Source organism: Coregonus lavaretus, assembly GCF_964263955.1.
Source record: "Coregonus lavaretus genome assembly, contig: HAP1_SCAFFOLD_2483, whole genome shotgun sequence".
NCBI classification, from domain to species: domain Eukaryota; kingdom Metazoa; phylum Chordata; class Actinopteri; order Salmoniformes; family Salmonidae; genus Coregonus; species Coregonus lavaretus.
The window spans coordinates 10,001-32,045 of NW_028163861.1; the positions used below are offsets into that span (position 1 = coordinate 10,001).

The 22,045-nt window shown below is 45.4% G+C and overlaps 1 protein-coding gene across 1 annotated transcript in view; it reads right to left on the bottom strand.

The window, feature by feature from the left end:
* LOC311117705 (transmembrane protein 163a-like) overlaps positions 1–21,096 on the bottom strand; it is a gene marked incomplete at both ends in the record, with an annotated part of 29,582 nt that extends 8,486 nt beyond the window's left edge. Inside the window, 4 exons of the mRNA XM_084192634.1 lie at positions 8,139–8,235; positions 19,180–19,271; positions 20,237–20,280; positions 20,955–21,096. Of these exons, the coding sequence (XP_084048760.1) occupies positions 8,139–8,235; positions 19,180–19,271; positions 20,237–20,280; positions 20,955–21,096 (375 nt within the window). The remainder of the gene's footprint in view (positions 1–8,138; positions 8,236–19,179; positions 19,272–20,236; positions 20,281–20,954) is intronic.
* Between the last annotated feature and the right edge of the window lie 949 nt (positions 21,097–22,045).

The window sequence follows — 22,045 nt, forward strand, 5'->3', positions numbered from 1 at the left end:
TCTAGTTGGTTAAATGTACTGTCCCAAGGCCATACACATTTACTTAACTGTATAACTGATTTTGCATAAAAAAATAGTTTTATCACAATACAAAATTAAATAAAAGTTGTACCCCTTGTAATAATACTCAACAACCTTTGTACAACAACTAGCAATCTCACCAAGAGATTTTAGCCATTTGGTATTCCCACTTCTGACACTAATGTCTCAAACGGCAGGACAAGGAAGTAAAACCGGGTCACTGGCGTGAAAGGCAAACACCCTATGCATCGTGCCAATAGGGTTAACTCACTTGGTAGGAATTGTAGCATGGTTCATATAAATTTACATTTTAGTCATTTAGCAGACGCTCTTATCCAGAACGACTTACAGTTAGTGAATACCTTCTTTTTTTTTATACTGGCCCCCGTGGGAATCGAACCCACAACCCTGGCGTTGCAAACGCCATGCTCTATCAACTGAGCTACATCCCTGCCGGCCATTCCCTCCCCTACCCTGGGCCAATTGTGTGCCGCCCATGAGTCTCCCGGTCGCGGCCTGCAGCGACAGAGCCTGGATTCGAACCAGGATCTCTAGTGGCACAGTTAGCACTGCGATGCAGTGCCTTAGACCACTGCGCCACTCAGGAGATATATATAGCGAGGATAGTGACAGTATAATGGTTTTGGAATGACAGTCACAGGGACCAGGGTTTGAGTCCCAGTCAGGGATACAAATACAAATCATCATGATATCATTCTACCAGGTAGGCCTACTTTTTTTTTTTGGGGGGGGGGGGGGGGGGGGGGGGGGGGTCTGCAACACCACTAAGCAAGGGGCACCACCAAGCAAGCGGCTCCATGAATACCAAGGAGCACTCCAAACAGGTCAGGAACAAAGTTGTGGAGAAGTACAGATCAGGGTTGGGTTATAAAAAAATATCCTAAACTTTGAACATCCCACGGAGCACCATTCAATACATTATTAAAAAATGGAAAGAATATGGCACCACAACAAACCTGCCAAGAGAGGGCCGCCCACAAAAACTCACGGACCAGGCAAGGAGGGCATTAATCAGAGAGGCAACAAAGAGACCAAATATAACCCTGAAGGAGCTGCAAAGCTCCACAGCGGAGATTGGAGAATCTGTCCATAGGACCACTTTAAGCCATAAACTCCACAGAGCTGGGCTTTAGAGAAGAGTGGCCAGAACAAAACCATTGCTTAAAGTAAGCCATGTGGGAGACTCCCCAAACATATGGAAGAAGGTACTCTGGTCAGATGAGACTAAAATTGATCTTTTTGGCCATCAAGGAAAACGCTATGTCTGGCGCAAACCCAACACTTCTCATCACCCTGAGAACACCATCCCCACAGTCAAGCACGGTGGTGGCAGCATCATGCTGTGGGGATGCTTTTCATCGGCAGGAACTGGGAAACTGGTCAGAATTGAAGGAATGATGGATGGCACTAAATACAGGGAAATTCTTGAGGGAAACCTGTTTCAGTCTTCCAGAGATTTGAGACTGGGACGGAGGTTCACCTTCCAGCAGGACAATGAGCCTAAGCATACTGCTAAAGCAACACTCAAGTGGTTTAAGGGGGAACATTTAAATGTCTTGGAATGGCCTAGTCAAAGCCCAGACCTCAATCCAATTGAGAATCTGTGGTATGACTTAAAGATTGCTGTACACCAGCGGAAGCCATCCAACTTGAAGGAGCTGGAGCAGTTTTGCCTTGAAGAATGGGCAAAAATCCCAGTGGCTAGATGTGCCAAGAGACTTGCAGCTGTAATTGCTGCAAAAGATGGCTCTACAAAGTATTGACTTTGGGGTGGTGAATAGTTATGCACGCTCAAGTTTTCTGTTTTTTTGTGTTATTTCTTGTTTGTTTCACAATAAAAAATGTTTTGCATCTTCAAAGTGGTAGGTATGTTGTGTAAATCAAATGATACAAACCCCCAAAAATCTATTTTAATTCCAGGTTGTAAGGCAACAAAATAGGAGAAATGCCAAGGGGGGTGAATACTTTCGCAAGCCACTGTAACCCCTTATTTTTTGCACTAAACAGTCTAAGCACTGTCTAAGCCGGGGGAGGGGAGGTCTGCTAAGCTATATGGAATTGTTTTAAGAAGGTCATACGAAGGATCATTTTGCTAATTCATTAGACATTTTAAGACCGCACGCAAGCACGCGTTATTTGATGAAACATTTTATCTGGCCTTACTGCTATTAGCCCATACAAACACATTGAATAACAAAATCACACAACCCTCCCCAAAGCACCCCAGTACATTTTGAGTGTTCCCTCTTATTCCCCACATCAGAAGCCTTTACCAAGTCAAACTGAGGTCTGGAATCAATACTGAACAACACTACTGGTTGTTCCTGAAGAGGAAGTCATCCTGAGAGAGAGAGAGAGAGAGAGAGAGAGAGATAGAGAGAGAGAGAGAGAGAGAGAGAGAGAGAGAGAGAGAGAGAGAGAGAGAGAGAGAGAGAGAGAGAGAGAGAGAGAGAGAGAGAGAGAGAGAGATAAAAGACAGAAGGTGTTTTTCCTTTCTTTCTGTCATATACCCCTGGCTCAAATGAAAGGTCCGCTTCCACACAGCAGTTGGGAAACCAATCTAACTCCTCCATTTGTAATCAGGCTCCAGACTCACTGGCCACTGAGGGAGAGGGAGGGTGGACGTGAGAGGAATCACATCCAGGCAATCCACACACACACACAGCTACCACCACCTTTCCACCATACACTGAATCTTACTAGCACCTGGACCAGTTAATCCTTTCAGGCTGATGGATCGCCTCTCACTGCAGCTCGACCCCAGGGGCAGTTGTGTGTGTGTGTGTGTGTGTGTGTGTGCACATGCATGTGTGTGTGTATGTGTGTGTATGTGTGTGTGTGTGTGTGTGTGTGTGTGTGTGTGTGTGTGTGTGTGTGTGTGTGTGTGTGTGTGTGTGTGTGTGTGTGTGTGTGTGTGTGTGTGTGTGTGTGTGTGTGTGTGCGTGTGTGTGTGTGTGTGTGTGTGTGCGTAGCACAATGGACCCCTGGGGTTTGATTTGGCCACAGGGCCAGGCAGGATTACTATAGATGGGCCAACTGAGACTGTTTAGAAGGACATTGGACCTGTATTGATGTGGTTCTGAGTGATTGTTTACAACACTATTTTACAACAGCTGTGGTATATGTGTGGCAGTGGCAGAATAACATTAAGAACTCGTTAACTATGATTGGTGGTGATGGTCGTCTCTGCTCGCTGTAACCCACAGAGTCATACATGGTACCAGGAAATCGTGTTTATTCTGTGAATGTTGGAGTTTATGGAGGTGTAACGGATGTTATCATGCCACCGGAGGCTTTGAGCCTGGTTGGCAATGTGGACGCGAATTGGAAAACATTTCGGCAGCGCTTTTTGCTGTATATGTCTGCCATTGGAGTTACAAAGGAGCCGGATGAACATTGCTCTCTTTCTTACTATAGCGAGACCACAGGCAATCGAATTATCACATATGGAATCATGTAGTAACACTTAACCAGCATGGCTACCACAGCATTCTGCAGCGATACGCCATCCTATCTGGTTTGGGATTAGTAGGACTATCATTTGTTTTTCAACAGGACAATGACCCAACACACCTCCAAGCTGTGTAAGGGCTATTTTACCAAGAAGGAGAGTGATGGAGAGCTGCATCAGATGACCTGGCCTCCACAATCCCTCGACCTCAACCACATTGAGATGGTTTGGGATGAGTTGGACCGCAGAGTGAAGGAAAAGCAGCCAACAAGAGCTCAGCATATGTGGGAACTCCTTCAAAACTGTTGGAAAAGCATTCCAGGTGAAGCTGGTTGAGAGAATGCCAAGAGTGTGCAAAGCTGTCATCAAGGCAAAGGGTGGCTATTTGAAGAATCTCAAATATAACATATTTTTGGTTACTACATGATTCCATATGTGTTATTTCATAGTTTTGATGTCTTCACTACTACAAATAGTAAAAATAAAGAAAAACCCTTGAATGAGTAGGTGTTCTAAAACTTTTGACCGGTAGTGTATGAGTATGTGAAGACAGGTCTGTTGGAGCCAGATCTGTTCAATCACTATCTAAACCTGATTATAAACTAGGTGGTTTGAGCCCTGAATGCAGGTATGACAAAAAAAAGGCAATATACCACACCTCCTCTGGCCTTATTGCTTAATTATACAGCAGGGGTTCTCAAACCTTTTGTGATAGCAAATTCATCAGGGAGCCCCTCACAACTCGAGTGAGATAGAAATAGCATACAAGGAGTTTTCCTATGACTTTGGCAGTGCATGGCTGGACAAACCAAGTCTCGGTCCCTGGGAAGGAACATTTTAAAGGCCCACCTCTTGTCATCGGAGAGCAAATGTTGCAGTTTTCAAGCTAATTTCCTGCAATTCTAAACGCCTCTCTTCTGGTAAAAAGCTGTGGGATGAGCATGGAGAAATGTACAGTAACCACTCTCAAATTCATAGACAGAGCTATGGATGCAAGGAATGACCATCCACGATATCAAAATGATCATTTTAACCAAGTTTTGAGGCTATATAGTGTTTGTTTACATTTACGTTGAAGTAAAACAAGCTTATATTTTGGATTCTGATGGGGTACGACAGTTGAAATTAAGCTCATGAGGCATTTATAAGATATATTCTTCATGAATCAATGGGTATATCATGGTATTCCATACCAAAGATGTAGCAACTAAGGATTTTAGCTTTAAATTACAGTGCATTTATTGAAAAATGTCAAATTAAAATTGGGAGGAATACAGTGAGTATTAAGTAGAAAAATGTACAATTTGTGGAGCACTGTGAGCCTCCCAGGCCCATGTTGCCCAGGGTTAAGTACATCAAACTCTAAACAATCAACAACACGAAGAGTTATCTATCCGAAACAGAGATGTATGGATAAACCACTCCTCCAATCTTTTTGCCTCTATAACAAAGAACAAACAGAAAGAACATATACATGATCAAATACAAATCTTAGAATCAACTATTAAAGTCTACCAGAACCCACTGGATTGTCCAATTACACTGAATGAACTACAGGACAAAATACAAACCCTCCAACCCAAAAAGGCCTGTGGGGTTGCTGGTATGCTAAATGAAATTATAAAATATACAGACCACAAATTCCAATTGGCTATACTTAAACTCTTTAACATCATCCTCAGCTTTGGCATATTCCCCAATATTTGGAACCAAGGACTGATAACCCCAATCTACAAAAGTGGAGACAAATTTGACCCTAATAACTACCGTGGGATATGCGTCAACAGCAACCTTGGGAAAATCCTCTGCGTTATGATTAACAGCAGACTCGTACATTTCCTCAGCGAAAACAATGTACTGAGCAAATGTCAAATTGGCTTTTTACCAAATTATCGTACGACAGACCATGTATTCACCCTGCACACCCTAATTGACAAACAAAACAAAACAAAGGCAAAGTCTTCTCATACTTTGTTGATTTCAAAAAAGCTTTCGACTCAATTTGGCATTAGGGCCTGCTATACGAATTGATGGAAAGTGGTGTTGGGGGAAAAACATACGACATTATAAAATCCATGTACACAAACAACAAGTGTGCGGTTAAAATTGGCAAAAAAACACACATTTATTTCCACAGGGCCGTGGGGTGATACAGGGATGCAGCTTAAGCCCCAACCTCTTCAACATATATATATACGAATTGGCGATGGTACTATAACAGTCTGCAGCACCCGGCCTCACCCTACTAGAATCTGAAGTAAAGTGTCTACTGTTTGCTGATGATCTGGTGCTTCTGTCCCCAACCAAGGAGGGCCTACAGCAGCACCTACACTACCGTTCAAAAGTTTGGGGTCACTTAGAAATGTCCTTGTTTTCGAAAGAAAAGCAATTTTTTTGTCCATTAAAATAACATAAAATGGATCAGAAATACAGTGTAGACATTGTTAATGTTGTAAATGGCTGGAAACGGCTGATTTTTAATGGAATATCTACATAGGCGTACAGAGGCCCATTATCAGCAACCATCAGTCCTGTGTTCCAATGGCACGTTGTGTTTGCTAATCCAAGTTTATCATTTTAAAAGGCTAATTGATCATTAGAAAACCCTTTTGCAATTATGTTAGCACAGCTGAAAACTCTTGTGCTGATTAAAGAAGCAATAAAACTGGCCTTCTTGAGACTATCTGGAGCATCAGGCTCAAAATGGCCAGAAACAAATAACTTTCTTATGAAACTCATCAGTCTATTCTTGTTCTGAGAAATGAAGGCTATTCCATGCGAGAAATTGCCAAGAAACTGAAGATCTCGTACAACGCTGTGTACTACTCCCTTCACAGAACAGTGCAAACTGGCTCTAACCAGAATAGAAAGAGGAGTGGGAGGCCCCGGTGCACAACTGAGCAAGAGGACAAATACATTAGAGTGTCTAGTTTGAGAAACAGACGCCTCACAGGTCCTCAACTGGCAGCTTCATTAAATAGTACCTGCAAAACACCAGACTCAACGTCAACAGTGAAGAGGCGACTCCGGGATGCTGACCTTCTTGTTGCAAAGAAAAAGCCATATCTCAGACTGGCCAATAAAAATAAAATATTAAGATGGGCAAAAGAACACAGACACTGGACAGAGGAAGATTGGAAAAAAGTGTTATGGACAGACAAATCGAAGTTTGAGGTGTTCGGATCACAAAGAAGAACATTTGTGAGACGCAGATCAAATGAAAAGATGCTGGAGGAGTGCTTGATGCCATCTGTCAAGCATGGTGGAAGCAATGTGATGGCTAGGGGTGTTTTGGTGGTGTTAAAGTGGGAGATTTCTACAGGGTAAAAGGGATCTTGAAGAAGGAAGGCTATCACTCCATTTTGTAATGCCATGCCATACCCTGTGGACGGCGCTTGATTGGAGCCAATTTCCTCCTACAACAGGATAATGACCCAAAGCACAGCTCCAAACGATGCAATAACTATTTAGGGAAGAAGCAGTTAGCTGGTATTCTGTCTATAATGGAGTGGCCAGCACAGTCACTGGATCTCAACCCTATTGAGCTGTTGTGGGAGCAGCTTGACCGTATGGTACGTAAGAAGTGCCAATCCAACTTGTGGGAGGTGCTTCAGGAAGCATGGGGTGAAATCTCTTTAGATTACCTCAACAAATTGACAACTAAAATGCCAACGGTCTGCAAGGCTGTAATTGCTGCAAATGGAGGATTCTTTGACGAAAGCAAAGTTTGAAGGACACAATTATTATTTAAATTAAAAATCATTATTTCTAACCTTGTCAATGACTACTTGTCCTATTCATTTTGCTATATTTCCTATTCAAACTGTTTTCATGGAAAACAAGGACATTTCTAAGTGACCCAAAACTTTTGAACGGTAGTGTACATCTACATATTACCTCAATTACCTGGACTAACCGGTGCCCCAGCACATTGACTCTGTACCGGTACCCCCTGTATATAACCTCCCTACTGTTATTTTATTTTACTGCTGCTCTTTAATTATTTGTTATTTTTATTTTTTACTTATCTATTTCTTTATTTAACACTTATTTTTCTTAAAACTGCATTGTTGGTTAAGGGCTTGTAAGTAAGCATTTCACTGTAAGGTCTACACCTGTTGTATTCGGCGCATGTGGCAAATAAAATTTCATTTCATTTCATTTCATTTCCAGGATTAACCAAGCCACTCCTTTCTCTGCTTCAGCAGGCCTTGCACTTCATCACATGGGCAGGTGAAACAGAGAGAGACAGAGGAAGACCTCTTTGACATCACAAGTACAAAAGGGGGCTATAAAAAGACACCTTCAGGTATATACGGGGGGCCAGTATGAAAATGTATGCACTCACTAACTGTAAATCGCTCTGGATAAGAGCGTCTGCTAAATGACTAAAAATGTAAAAATGTTTAAAAAAATATATAAAACATGGTGAAGACTTTGAGGAAAGATTCTAAAATAACTGATATATCACACTGATGTCTCACTACAGGGTTTTCTGTGTCTGTGTGTGTGTGTGTGTGTGTGTGTGTGTGTGTGTGTGTGTGTGTGTGTGTGTGTGTGTGTGTGTGTGTGTGTGTGTGTGTGTGTGTGTGTGTGTGTGTGTGTGTGCGTGCGTGCTTGCGTTTTGCGTGCGTGTGTCTCTCACCACTTCAGGAAGCAGCTTGGTGGCCAGGTCATGGATGGCTTTTCCCAGAATGCACAGGGATGACAAGATGAAGACCACCCCAAGGACCACACACGCTCTGTGGACATACAGAAACCAAAACATATTACCACATAATGCATACCATTCTAATACCATACTAAACTATTACCATACTATTACCATACCATACCATATTACCTCATTACCATACAATACCATACAATTACATACAATTATAATTACCATATTATTACCATATTATTACCATACCATCTATTAGCATACTATTACCATACCATATCATTACCATACCATTACACTCTTAGAAAAAAGGGTTATTTGCGGGGGGAAAGGGTTCTACAAATAACTGTTTTGATCAGAAGAACCCTTTTTGGAAGACAAGGGTTCTTTGTAAGGCAAAGGGTTCTACCAAGAACCTTTAACATCCTAAGAACCATTTTTGGAAGAAAGGGTTCGTTGATGATTCTTTGGAAGGCAAGAAGGATTCTTTGGAAGGCAAGGGTTCTACATAGAACAATATATAATAATTCCCAGCATGTTCTGTTGCAGGGAGATTTTCAGAATTGTTTGTTTTTGTCAGTAGTTCCGATGTGGATGTGGTGGAGGAGTCAGGCGCAGGACACAGAGGATACGTCCAAAAAAGACTTTAATAGTCCAAAGAGCAACAAACAAAATACGACCTCGAAAACAGATGGAGGCGAGGCAATTACGCAAACACGTGTAAACAATAATCCCAAACATAGACAGAGTGCAGACACGCAGCTCTGCACGACAGGCAGAAAATAACAACACACAATCAGACTAATGCAAAACAAGGAACTTATAGGACAAGTAATCAACACACAAATGGACACAGGTGTGAAAGACAGACAAAAGCAATCACACTACGAAACATAGAGCGGTGGCAGCTAGTACTCCGGGGACGGCGAACGCCGAAGCCTGCCCGAACCAGGTGGAGGAGCAGTCTCGGCAGAATCCGTGACAGTACCCCCCCCTTGACGCGCGGCTCCAGCCGTGCGCCGACCCCGGCCTCGGGGACGGCCAGGAGGAAGCGGACCCGGGCGCGTGGGATGCCCACGGTGGAACTCAGTCAGGAGGGATGGATCGAGGATGTCCCTCCTGGGCACCCAGCACCGTTCCTCCGGACCGTACCCCTCCCACTCCACGAGATACTGGAGACCACTCATCCGGCGCCTCGAGTCCAAGATGGTCCGGACCCTGTACGCCGGGGCCCCCTCGATGTCCAAAGGGGGCGGAGGGGTCTCTCCTATCTCATCTTCTTGGAGTGGGCCAGCTACCACCGGCCTGAGAAGAGACACATGGAACGAGGGGTTAATATTTTTGTACTCTATAGGCAGTTGTAACCTGTAACACACCTCGTTCAATCTTCTCAGGACTTTGAAGGGCCCCACAAACCGCCGACCCAGCTTCCGGCAGGGCAGGCGGAGGGGCAGGTTTCGAGTCGAGAGCCAGACTCGATCTCCCGGTGCGTACACTGGTCCCTCACTGCGGTGGCGATCGGCGCTCGCCTTTTGTTGACGGATGGCACGCTGCAGATGGACATGGGCAGCGTCCCACGTCTCCTCCGAGCGCCGAATCCACTCGTCCACCGCAGGGGCCTCGATCTGGCTCTCGTGCCAAGGTGCCAGGACCGGCTGATAACCTAAAACACACTGGAAAGGTGTTAAATTGGTGGAGGAGTGGCGGAGAGAGTTCTGGGCCATCTCTGCCCAGGGGATGAACCTAGACCACTCCTCCGGCCGGTCCCGGCAATAGGACCTCAAAAACCTACCCACATCCTGGTTGACACGTTCCACCTGCCCATTGCTCTCTGGGTGGTACCCCGAGGTAAGGCTTACCGAAACCCCCAATCGTTCCATGAACGCCCCCCAAACTCTGGAGGTGAACTGGGGACCTCGGTCAGACACAATATCCTCGGAGACCCCATAGTGCCGGAACACATGGGTAAATAGGGCCTCAGCGGTTTGTAGGGCAGTAGGGAGACCCGGCATTGGAAGGAGACGACAGGCCTTGGAAAACCGATCCACAACGACCAAAATGGTGGTATTCCCCTGGGAGGGGGGTAGGTCAGTTACAAAATCCACCGATAGGTGGGACCATGGTCGTTGTGGAACAGGCAGGGGATGTAACTTACCCCTGGGCAAATGTCTAGGCGCCTTACACTGGGCACACACCGAGCAGGAGGAGACATAAACCCTCACATCCTTAGCTAACGTGGGCCACCAGTATTTCATGCTAAGACAGTGCACGGTCCGGCCAATACCTGGATGTCCAGAGGAGGGTGATGTATGAGCCCAATAAATAAGACGATCACGAACCTCGAGCGGAACGTACGTCCGCCCCACAGGACACTCGGGGGGAGTAGGGTCGGTACGCAGTGCCCGCTCGATTTCCGCATCGACCTCCCATACCACCGGAGCCACCAAACAAGACTCCGGCAGTATGGAAGTAGGCTCGTTGGACCTCTCCTCTGTGTCATACCGCCGGGACAGGGCGTCTGCCTTACCATTCTGGGACCCTGGGATGTATGTGATCTTAAAAACAAACCGGGTTAGGAACATGTTCCACCTAGCCTGACGAGGGTTCAATCTCCTAGCTGCCCGGATGTACTCAAGGTTACGGTGATCAGTCAGAATGAGGAAAGGGTGTTGAGCCCCCTCAAGCCAATGCCTCCACACCTTTAGGGCCTGGACTACGGCTAACAGCTCCCTGTCCCCAACGTCATAGTTGCGCTCCGCCGAGCTGAGCTTCTTAGAGTAGAACGCACAGGGGCGGAGTTTAGGTGGCGTGCCGGACCGTTGTGACAGGACTGCCCCAATACCGGTCTCGGACGCGTCTACCTCTACTTGGAATGGAAAAGAGGGATCCGGATGCGCCAGCACCGGGGCCGAGGTGAACAGTTTCTTCAGTTTGACAAATGCCCTGTCCGCCTCAGCCGACCACTGCAAACGAACCGGACCCCCTTTAGCAGGGACGTAATGGGAGCTGCAACTTGTCCAAAACCCCGAATAAACCTCCGGTAGTAATTAGCAAAACCCAAGAACTGCTGCACCTCTTTTACAGTGGTTGGAGTTTGCCAATTACGCACGGCCGATACACGGTCTACCTCTATCTCCACACCAGACGCGGACAACCGATAACCCAAAAAGGAGACGGACTCCTGGAAGAACAGGCATTTCTCTGCCTTGACATACAAGTCATGCTCCAACAGTCTTCTCAACACTCGGCGCACCAGGGCTACATGCTCGGCTCGTGTAGAAGAGTACACTAGGATGTCGTCGATGTACACTACTACACCCTGCCCATGCATGTCCCGGAAAATCTCGTCAACAAAGGATTGGAAGACTGAAGGAGCATTCATTAACCCGTATGGCATGACGAGATACTCGTAATGACCCGAGGTGGTGCTAAATGCTGTTTTCCATTCATCCCCCTCCCTAATGCGCACCAGATTGTACGCGCTCCTGAGATCCAACTTTGTGAAGAACTGCGCTCCGCGTAACGATTCCGTCATAGTCGCAATCAGTGGAAGTGGGTAACTGTACTTAACTGTGATCTGATTGAGACTACGGTAATCAATACACGGGCACAATCCCCCGTCCTTCTTCTTCACAAAGAAGAAACTCGAGGAAACCGGGGAAGTGGAGGACCGTATGTATCCCTGTGCCAAGGACTCGGCTATGTAAGTCTCCATAGCCGCTGTCTCCTCTTGAGACAGGGGATACACACGACTCCGTGGAAGAGCCGCTCCTGTTTGGAGATTTATCGCACAGTCCCCCTGTCTATGAGGAGGTAGCCGTGTTGCCCTCGATTTGCTGAACACCAGTGCTAAGTCCTCATTCTCAGGGGGAATGCGCAGTGCGGGCACTTGGTTCGGACTCTCTACCGAGGTCGCCCCTACGGAAACACCTAGACATCTCCCTACACACTGGGCAGACCACTCCATAAGAGCCCTCTGTTGCCACGCAATGGTAGGATCATGGGTGCTTAACCAGGGAAGCCCCAACACCACGGGGTACGCAGGAGAGTCAATCAGATAAAACTGAATGATCTCCTCATGACCCCCCTGCGTCGTCATCGTCAGTGGTGCTGTGACCTCCCTGATCAGGCCCGACCCCAACGGCCGGCTGTCTAAGGCGTGGACAGGAAATGGAGCTTCTACCGGCCGAAGGGCAATTCCTAACCTACAACAAAATGCCCGATCAATAAAGTTCCCAGCTGCGCCTGAATCTACTAGCGCCTTATGCTGGGAATGAGGTGCCACCTGTGGAAATCTCACAGGAATACTCATGTGACCAACAGAAAGCTCTGGGTAAGTGGGGCGCCTACTCACCTGAAATGACTCCCCAGTGCGTGACCTGTTGTCCCCTCTCCCAGGAGACCCTCCCCAGCACCTGGCCGCGGTGTGTCCTCCACGACCACAGTTGGTGCAGGGGATGGCCCCCCTCGGGTTCTCTCTCCTCCTCTCTCTAGCGCCAGCACCCCCGAGCTCCATGGGAATCGGCTCGGAGGTGCTGGAGGGTGGAATGGACGACCCCCGCTGCGGGTAGCCAGCAGGGTGTCTAGACGGATGGAAATGTCCACCAACTGGTCGAACGACAGGTTGGTGTCCCTGCAGGCCAGCTCACGACGAACGTCCTCTCGTAGGCTACACCGGTAGTGGTCGATGAGGGCCCTCTCATTCCACCCCGCATCTGCCGCTAGCGTCCGGAACTCCAGTGCGAACTCCTGTGCGCTCCTCTTCCCCTGTCGGAGGTGGAACAGACGCTCTCCCGCCGCTTTCCCCTCAGGTGGATGATCGAAGACAGCCCTGAAGCGGCGGGAGAACTCTGCGTAGGTGATGGTAGCGGCGTCTATTCCACTCCATTCGGCGTTGGCCCACTCCAACGCCTTGCCGGATAGACAGGAGATGAGGGCGGAGACGCTCTCGTATCCCGAGGGCGCCGGGTGTATGGTGGCCAGGTACAATTCCACCTGCAGGAGGAATCCCTGACACCCGGCTGCAGAAACGTCATATGCCCTCAGGAGCGAGAGCCGAATGCCACTGGGTTCCGGTGCTGAGAGAGGAGGACTGGCCGTTGGTGATGGGATGGTGTAAGAGTGCGTAGGCACCTCTCGAGTCACCAACCGGCGCAGAGTGTTGGACACCTCGTCCATGGCGGCCCCAAGTTGCCGGATCATGGTGTCTTGGTAGCTGATCCGGTCTTCCAGGGATTCGGGTGCCGCCGCTGTTCCTGCTGACTCCATAGATGGTGTGTTGTTCTGTCAGTAGTTCCGATGTGGATGTGGTGGAGGAGTCAGGCGCAGGACACAGAGGATACGTCCAAAAAAGACTTTAATAGTCCAAAGAGCAACAAACAAAACACGACCTTGAAAACAGACGGAGGCGAGGCAATTACGCAAACACGCGTAAACAATAATCCCAAACATAGACAGAGTGCAGACACGCAGCTCTGCACGACAGGCAGAAAATAACAACACACAATCAGACTAATGCAAAACAAGGAACTTATAGGACAAGTAATCAACACACAAATGGACACAGGTGTGAAAGACAGACAAAAGCAATCACACTACGAAACATAGAGCGGTGGCAGCTAGTACTTCGGGGACGGCGAACGCCGAAGCCTGCCCGAACCAGGAGGAGGAGCAGTCTCGGCAGAATCCGTGACGGTTTTGCTGTAATATCAGTGTTTTTGCATGTACAGTGCATTGCTTGGTTGATTCATTTTATGCTACACAAAGATAAAAACCATCATTTTCTAAACGAATTAAATCTGTTAATAATTTGATTTATTGCACCCGTTACTGAGATGGTTGGTCCAGTTTAGATGATTGAGGTAGTCTCAGTATATAATCTTCCCTACCCTGCAGTCATTCTGAATACAGGTTGCAGGTGATTAACAATTTCACTTGTTGGATATCCTAACTCTGGCTGGACTCCAATAGGAATTACACATCACTTTGCAAGCCAACATAACGTGACTTGCAGGCCTGATGTGGCCTATAAACCAGGAGATTCCTAACAACACTGTGTTAGGGTATAATTAGGCCCACAAAATAAGGCCTTAAGACATACAGTATGTAATGTATTGTCATAAATAATTACATTTAAAGGCTAATAAGGCTGGTGGAACCATTCATAGAAGGTTCTAGGAAGAACCCTCCAAAGATAAAAAGGGTTCTCGGTAGAACCTTTCACAGATGGTTCTAGGAAGAACCTTAAAATGATAAAATGGTTATTGGTAGAACCATTCATAATGAGTTCTAGGCAGAACCCTTCATAGAGGGTTCTAGGAAGAACCATATAGTGGGAGTTCTTTGAAGAACCCTACATGGTTCTACTTAGCAAATGTAGATTTGATGTGGTAAATGTAGGATGATGTAGTGTGTAGTGTGATACATGCATACATATCAAGTTAACAATTGTATGAATTATCATTCATGGGTTACATGGGTTTACTGAGGGAGGGTTGCTTCCCTTGTCATCATCCAGTAAAAATGGAGGCAAAAATCTTCACTAAAATACATTTTTCAGTTAACAAATTGCCTTGCAGTTTTTTTTTTACTTCACCTCCCCGAGGTACACTTTAATTGCTGTACTGGTTCTCCAGGGACCCAGAGCTGTTTGTGAGTGCTATTTTAACACAGGTTTAATCAGACATAGAGAGGAAGGGGAGATCTGTTCCCTTTAAACAAAAGTGAAAGGTGTCATTTCTCTGGGTTCCTGGCAATAGATCCAGCAGCAGCTTCACAGTTTAGTGCATCTTTGGCGCCGGAGAAAGATGTTGTTTTCTTCCTTCGTCATTACTTCACCATTTATCTCTGGTTGTGACTGAGAATGAGAATGTCTTTATCCATCCATCCCTTCCCCCCTCCATTCCTGTACTCCCTTCCCACCTCCATTCCTGTACTCCCTTCCTCCCTCCATTCCTGTACTCCCTTCCCCCCTCCCTTCCCCCCTCCATTTCTGTACTCCCTTCCCCCATCCATTCCTGTACTCCTTTCCCCCCTCCATTCCCCCCTCCATTCCTGTACTCCCTCCCCCCTCCATTCCTGTACTCCCTTCCCCCCTCCATTCCTGTACTCCCTTCCCCCTCCATTCCTGTACTCCCATCCCCCTCCATTCCTGTACTCCCATCCCCCTACAGTGGGCAGACACAAGATGGATGGTAGACGGGCGGCAGTGTCCTTTATCATTGTAGATTCTGCAGTGTTGAGGAAGTAACTGTGAGATGCTGTCGAACCAGGAACAAGATGCGAACTAGGATGAACCCCTGTAACACTGTGGAAGATATACTGCATCCTGTAACACTGTGGAAGTTATACTGTATCCTGTAACACTGTGGAAGTTATACTGTATCCTGTAACACTGTGGAAGTTATACTGTATCCTGTAACACTGTGGAAGATATACTGTATCCTGTAACACTGTGGAATATATACTGTATTCTGTAACACTGTGGAAGATATACTGTATCCTGTAACACTGCGGAAGATATACTGTATCCTGTAACACTGTGGAAGATATACTGTATCCTGTAACACTGCGGAAGATATACTGTATCCTGTAACACTGTGGAATATATACTGTATCCTGTAACACTGTGGAAGATATACTGTATCCTGTAACACTGCGGAAAATATACTGTATCCTGTAACACTGTGGAATATATACTGTATCCTGTAACACTGTGGAATATATACTGTATCCTGTAACACTGTGGAAGATATACTGTATCCTGTAACACTGTGGAAGATATACTGTATCCTGTAACACTGTGGAATATATACTGTATCCTGTAACAATGCGGAAGATATACTGTATCCTGTAACACTGTGGAAGATATACTGTATCCTGTAACACTGCGGAAGATATACTGTATCCTGTAACACTGTGGAATATATTCTGTATCCTGTAACACTGCGGAAGATATACTGTATCCTGTAACACTGTGGAAGATATACTGTATCCTGTAACACTGTGGAAGATATACTGTACCTATATTTTACATTTTAGTCATTTAGCAGATGCTCTACCTGGCAGCCTGGACTAAAAATACATTTAACAGCTCAATATGGTCATGTACGAATAGGGCTGTTACGGTGACCATATTACCGCCACACCGACGGTCACCAGTCAAATTCCATGTGACCGTTTAGTCACGGTAATTAGGCTTCTCCAAGCTCTGATGCTGCTGATGGTCATTAGTAGCCTACCAAATGTGCTAACTGCCTGGTACTCAGCACTCTATTGTCCCTCTAATCATTTAAATTTTTTAAATTTTTGTCATTTAGCAGACGCTCTTATCCAGAGCGACTTACAGTTAAGTGAGTGCATACATTTAATCACTCTGACATCAATGCAAATGTATTGAAAATCTAATCAAACACTTCATGAGAGCCCATGAGCTCATGTTGCGCAACATTTCTATAGGCTAGCAATTGCGTGAGAAAACAGAGTGATGGCCTCTATTAAAAAGAGGAGGATCCCATCAGCTTTCTACTATATTTACCTACTATACCTACTATATTTATTTCTCAACTTTCCTAATATTAAGCACATTGCCTCTCTTTACAACAGGAGTATAGCCTAGTTGACATTTGCTATTTAAGTGCATAGATGACATGTATTTTTCCCCGCCCCTGTTTCCAGACAGGTGCATAATAATGGTCCATTCTAAATCAAAACAAATTTCACACATACATTATTTAGTATATGTAAAGACAAGATTAAATCAAGAATAGTCTGATGGGTGACAATATTAGCCTTTCACTCGTGAATTATATATTATCAATTGTGAATGATGCCCAATTTAAAGCAAGAAACAGTGCATGCCTTTTTTTGCGACTTTTTCAAATCATAGTCGCACACCTCATGTAGCCTAGCCCATTGGCCTATATGTTTTGATAAGGTTTGTATCACAACTAAAGTGGCCAAACAACTTCTTAAAATTAGCACATTAATCCACTTTACGACGGATGTAGAGCCTAACTGCCATTCATATGCAGCGCGTGAGTTTCAAGTTTGGGGAAGATCATTTTCACCATAAAAATGCACCTTCATAATAAAAGCATTACATGCATAATCACATTTGCTGTCACTTTTGATAATGGTGTTTTCCTGCTAATGGAACATTCACGCTTATAGCCTACTGCGGTATGCGCATTGCTGTGCTTATAATGTGAAGAAATAGCCTAATAGTTTAGCAACATTTTAAGCTAAACATTCTGATCTGTTGCATCAGCCTCATTACTTAAAACAGTTTTTTTTTATGCTAGTGGTTGTATTAATTTGGGATCTATCGCATCCCACAATTGTCCCAGACAATGTATGGAATATTAATTTATCGCACAGAATAGAATAGGTCAACTTTGTACTATGGGGGATAGTAGATTGACATAGCCTAGTGCTTTTCCTGTTCATTAGACCTACTCATGTTGTTGGCTGGCGAAAGTAAATGTAGACAGTTCTTCCGATATCTTCAATATGCGCCTCGGAATTGGATAAGGACGTGGACAGTTGCGTCCCCAATGTGTCTGTCTTCACTTGTAGCCTGTGAGAAAGACCCAATCACGTGAATGTGAGTGAGAGGTGCTTTGGAGCGCACAACAAGGAGAAATGAATTATAATTGTTATATTCAGCCCAAGGGCACAACGGGCACTGGCTGCAAAAGGCCAGCATTTTTTTAGGGGGCCTTACGGCCACACAAAGGAGATGCCGACAGGAAATTTGAGGCATTATCAAGTGCTTGTCAAATTGTGAATGAGAGACTGATGAAGTGTGTACAGCCTGCGCAAAAAAAACAAAGCAGAGCTCATGCCTTTCATGCAACTTTTTTTTCATGCAAAATATATTTTGATTTGTTTAACACTTTTTTGGTTACTACATGATTCCATATGTGTTATTTCATAGTTTAGATGTCTTCACTATTTTTCTATAATGTAGAAAATAGTTTAAAAAAAGAAAAACCCTTGAATGAGTAGGTGTGTCCAAAATGTTGACTGGTACTGTATGTTCAATTGTATTCTTCATACTATAAAATAATATAAAATAACGCCACGGAATTATAAGCAATTATTTTCTGCTAAATGAACTAGTGTAAACCACAATTATATGGCATAGCCAGATCAGAACCTAACATAATGACATAAGGATGGTGTAGGCTATATTACATGGATTTATTAGACTTATTTAACATGTAAATGTTTCAAAGGTCTGCATCAGTGGCTTGTAGGCTATGCGTGGCATACTGCCAAAGCAACACTCGAGTGGTTTAAGGGGAAACATTTAAATGTCTTGGAATGGCCTAGTCATAGGTGAATAGTTATGCACGCTCAAGTTTTCTTTTTTTTGGTCTTATTTGTTGTTTGTTTCACAAAAAAAATTATTTTGCATCTTCAAAGTGGTAGTCATGTTGTGTAAATCAAATGATACAAACCCCCCCAAAAGGCAACAAAATAGGAAAAATGCCAAGGGGGGTGCATACTTTCGAAAGCCACTGTACGAGACACTGATATACAGTAGATTCAAGGAAAATTGAATTTACAAGGCAGGCTTCTGAGGATAATTATCCAGTAGGCTGCAAGGGGAGAACTGTTGCTATGGTGGTAATTATCCAGTAGACTGCTAGGTGAGAACTGTTGCTATGGTGGTAATTATCCAGTAGGCTGCTAGGTGAGAACTGTTGCTATGGTGGTAATTATCCAGTAGGCTGCTAGGTGAGAACTGTTGCTATGGTGGTAATTATCGAGTAGTCTACTAGGTGAGAACTGTTGCTATGGTGGTAATTATCCAGTAGGCTAATAGGTGAGAACTGTTGCTATGGTGGTAATTATCCAGTAGGCTACTAGGTGAGAACTGTTGCTATGGTGGTAATTATCCAGTAGGCTACTAGGTGAGAACTGTTGCTATGGTGGTGTACAGGGAACATTCTAATTGGGAACACCATGCAACGTTCAAAGAGATGAATATACATTTTGTGTCCGTTTTACTCACATGTACTCCCTATGGGCAGAGTGGACAGCTGCTGCGTTGCTATAACGCCACAGCACGATGATTGAAGACAGCACGTCCAACGTGGCGTCAAACTGTAAAGACAGGAATTAGGTCTCCAGTGGGGATGCATCAAATAGTAAAATAACATACATCACATTCAGGAAAACACTGAAGTCTACAGTCCCGCCTTCCATTCCACTATTACCCTAAACTCCCTATATTTTCCACTAGAGTAGCGTGGTTAATGAACTGCAGGATTCTTTACCGTGAGACCAACACATCTATCCCCTGTGGTGTCATTAACAGCCTACTACTCCTAGTACTACTACAGCTCAGCAGTCTGAAGACAGACTCTAGCCTGTAGGCACCATCAGACACACTCTCTATGGTTGTCATTATAACGCCACCCTCTGGTTTCATGCAGCTATAGCTACCAACCAGCACACAATTACTTTGGGATATTAATTCCTTAGAAAAAGTGGGAAAACACACACGTAAACAGTCATGTTTCTTTCTGTTGAAACATAGATGGCACCAACTGGCTTAACAGCTCAGCATTGGTTTATTAATGTCCATGTCCTTCAGTAATCTGTCCTGGTATACCTGACATGGAATTATAGTGTGCTTTAATAGCATTCTAGATACCATTCTTGTTTGTTTTATATTTTAGTTGTATTGTTTGTATATCGTTGAATAAAAGAATTGTGGGGCTTGTCTATCAGTTTATCAGTGTTATGTTATTTGTCATGTTTTGTGTTTTTATGTGGACCCCAGGAAGAGTAGCTGCTGCTTCTGCAAAAGCTAATGGGGATCCAAATAAACAAATAAACTAGAGCTTCCTACTACAGTGTCTGTGCCATATAAATAGAAATGGAATGGATTCTATTTCTATGGTCTGTGGGGTCTGTTCTGTTATCACACAGTGTTCTGATGTGTTCTCATGCTTCCCTGGCTGTTACCAAGGAGACGATGGCAGCATTGCGTCTGAACCCAACCAGCGTTAATAAAATGCACACCATGACTTTATGACTAATTAATATGTATAAATGGAACTCACTGCAAATCCGAAGGCTGATGCGCTGTGTCTCATGAATGAAACAGCTAGAGAGAGAGAGAGAGAGAGGGAGAGAGAGAGAGAGAGAGAGAGAGGAGAGAGAGAGAGAGAGAGAGAGGGGAGAGAGAGATAGAATAAATGAATGCCTGGGGAACAAAAGGCAAAGGATTCTAACAGCAAAAGGATAGATTATAGTAAGATCCATGTAAATATTGCTCTTCCACACAAGCCTGCACACTTGTTATTATGTAAGAGTTCTCTCCCTGGTTGGGAGAAAGATCAGAACACTGATAACCTATTCTGTTTGTACATAATTCATATTATCAGCACACCTACAGTAAGAGGAGCGTTCATTATTCAGAGACTAGCACTGTGCTGTATCTCTGAGCAAAAATGGTATGGATTTGTACAGCTATAATCCTACACAGTGTAGGTTTGAAATGCATGGAGAATAAAAGGTCTGTGAACACATTCCATTTGATTCCTTCTCAATACTGAGTTGTTAGAGTTGAGAATGCAATAGAATAATTATTAATTGAAGCATCTTGTGCATTAGTAGCATTTGACTCATTGGTTATAATAACAAGCTTTATCGTTTCTGATTCTGACCGGATATTCTCTGATTCTCCACATCGTGTTCTGTTCCTTCTGAGCTTGTGAAGCTGAGGGCTTTAAAATGTCCTCTGTGATGCGTTCATTTTCAGGTCGACAGCAGTCCCACAGGACTCCCTGTCGCTAGGAAGATCACCATGGAGACGCCCAGTCTGAGGGCGAACTGAACTGGAGGAGAGTTTGTTTGTCTTCACCAGGGTTTTTATCTCAGTCTCTCCTCTTTCTTTGATCCACCACTCAATGGCTGCCATGGTGGTTATGATGTGTCCTCTCTGGTCTGGGTCTTACAAGTCTTAAAAAGGTTATGTGGCGAAGGGTACCATGGTTACAGACAGACCCACGACGCTTGACGGTACGACGCTCTGGCAGACTGGCACCACATTACAAATACCAACAACCTCTTATCCTTTCTGTCATCACCGTAGGCCAGGTCAATACTAACAATACAAACAGACACCTGGAGGACAGAGTGACAGGTGAGCCTGTAAGTGTGATGGGAGGGAGGGGCTGGTGGGTGATGGGAGGGAGGGGCTGGTGGGTGATGGGAGGGAGGGGCAGGTGGGTGATGGGAGGGAGGGGCAGGTGGGTGATGGGAGGGAGGGTCTGGTGGGTGATGGGAGGGAGGGGCTGGTGGGTGATGGGAGGGAGGAGCAGGTGGGTGATGGGAGGGAGGGGCTGGTGGGTGATGGGAGGGAGGGGCTGGTGGGTGATGGGAGGGAGGGGCAGGTGGGTGATGGGAGGGAGGGGCTGGTGGGTGATAGGAGGGAGGGGCTGGTGGGTGATGGGTGGAGGGGCTGGTGGGTGATGGGAGGGAGGGGCTGGTGGGTGATGGGAGGGAGGGGCTGGTGGGTGATGGGAGGGAGGGGCAGGTGGGTGATGGGAGGGAGGGGCTGGTGGGTGATGGTATTGAGCAATTCTAATGAGTGTAGCCTTAGAGGTTAGTTGAAGAAAGTCGAAGAAACATTGCTCAGTATTTATAGGAGGTGAAAACATCAGAAGACATGAAAACATCAGTCTCGCTTGCCAGACTCATGAGAACAAAAGACATACCACAGTCTGCTAGCTACGACAGCAGAACAGGGGGAAGAAGGATGAGTAGATCTGCTGGCTGTACTGTCAGCATCCAGTCCTCTACAGGGAGCCCTGGCTTAGTGTGTTCCCAGCCCAGGCCGTCTGGAGAGAGGCTGGATCGAGGCACCA